The sequence below is a fragment of the Suncus etruscus genome, chromosome 5 (genome assembly GCF_024139225.1).
Source record: "Suncus etruscus isolate mSunEtr1 chromosome 5, mSunEtr1.pri.cur, whole genome shotgun sequence".
NCBI classification, from domain to species: domain Eukaryota; kingdom Metazoa; phylum Chordata; class Mammalia; order Eulipotyphla; family Soricidae; genus Suncus; species Suncus etruscus.
In genome coordinates this window covers 91355147-91356970 of record NC_064852.1, presented here as the reverse complement: position 1 = coordinate 91356970, position 1824 = coordinate 91355147, and the positions used below count along the sequence as shown (strand labels likewise).

General features: G+C 40.7%; 1 protein-coding gene across 1 annotated transcript; it reads right to left on the bottom strand.

Annotated features, from left to right (window-relative positions):
• Positions 1–372: 372 nt before the first annotated feature.
• On the bottom strand, positions 373–932 carry LOC126009146 (60S ribosomal protein L18a-like). The gene has a single exon (XM_049773518.1). The coding sequence runs from the start codon at positions 914–916 to the stop codon at positions 404–406; it is 513 nt and encodes a 170-aa protein (XP_049629475.1). The 5' UTR covers positions 917–932; the 3' UTR covers positions 373–403.
• Positions 933–1824: the final 892 nt, after the last annotated feature.

Below are 1824 nucleotides of genomic sequence, written 5' to 3'. Positions count from 1 at the left end.
TGTACATTTCAATCTTATTTTTGGATATTACGTCTATACTAGGGATGGGCTACACTAGAGATGTATGTTGTATGTTACAGTTTAACAATTCTCTCTTTCTTTGGGTCTTAGTGGTAATTTGATTTGTATCTGGCATACATAAAATGCTGTTTTTAAGGTTGGTATGCCCACCTCTAGCAATATTTTTTCTTCCATGCTAACTAAGCTTGTTGGAATGTATATAAAATAAGGTAAACAGATTGTAAAAAAAAAAGGGACAAAGAACTTCCTCACAAAAAATGTGCATGAATTTTAGCCTTATTTTAGCCTTATTTTTATTTTTATTTTTATATTTATTTATTTATTTATTTATTTATTAATTTATTTTTTTGACACACTGCCAAGTTTATTTGGTCCCAGCAGCTCAGAAAAAGGTGTTGGGCCTCTTGGTGGTGAAGCGTGGTTTGTGCTGGCGCCGCAGGACCCGGTGGGGCAGTGGGAACTTGATCTTGGAGTCGTGGAACTGCTTGACCGCTGGCCGGCGGCACTTGCCAGCAGGGATCTCCTCCACCTTCATGATCTGGATGGAGTGAGCCCTGGCACGATGCCGGGCACCCATGTCTCGGTAGCACTGGGTGACGGCGCCGGCCGTGGTGAGATCCCGGTATTCTCGGTACATGTTGTGGCTGCCGCTGCGGGAGTCATAACGCAGCCAGATCCCAAAGTTCTTCACTCGCAGGGGAGACTTCTCGAACACCTGCCCACAGTAGACGATCTCGCCGGAAGATTTCTTCATCTTCTTCAACTGCGACACGAAGTACCAGAAGCGGGACTTGGCCACCACATGGTTGGGGGCGAAGATGCGCATGTGGCACTTGGGGGTGGGCAGGCAGCGCCCCACCACCTTGTACTCTCGCAGCGTGCCCGAAGCCTTCATGGCGACCTCGCCGCGCCCGCCGCCACCAGCAAAAGCTATTTTTATTTCTTAAATGCCTTTTTTGTTGTTTCCTCAATTGATATATTCTAGAAAAGAAAATCTCAGATATGTAAAGTAGAATTAATTATTATTATGCTTTTGGAAACCTAGTTAGAATTTCCAGGTGCTGACAAAATATAATTGTAGTATTTTAATTTTGTAGAGCCTTTCTTTCCTCCCCATCATAGTGTAATACATTTAGTATAATCTTTAGTCTGGGGAAAAAAAAACCCCAAGAAGCAAAGCTGTGACTGTAGAAAATTAAACACATAATTCTTACCTTCCTCCCCCCTACAAAAAGGAGTTATTAGCAGGATTGTCAGGATGTGGCTCAAATGGCAGAACACATGTCTTATATATAAGACCCTAGAAGATGACCAAGTGAAAAATAAAGGGACTGGAGTAGAATATGTAGGGTAGAAAAATGACAATGCCATTTATCTATATTATTTAACATAGAAAGTTACTTGAAATTGTGTGACCTCATAGCAGAGTTCCTAACAGGAAAATATTTGCTCCATTTTCTGTTTAAAAATATTGTTTTTGTAATTGATTTTATGACTGTGACAACAGTAATTTCTTTTTTGTTTTTATTTCTTTTTAATATGTAAATGGCATCTATTCTAAAAAGCCCTAAAGACTCTTTTTTGCTTTGAAACAGTACTTTTTAATATATTTTCTTTTAAGAATTTAGGCAGTACTTTTATTTTATTCCACTTTATTTTTTGGGGGGGCCACACCCAGCTGTATCAGGGCTTACTCCTGGTTCTGCACTCAATTACTCTTGGCAGTGCTGGGGGAGGAAATATGAGAGGGGGAATCATAGAGGTGCCAGGAATTGAACCCTGGTCAGTCACATGCAAAGCTGT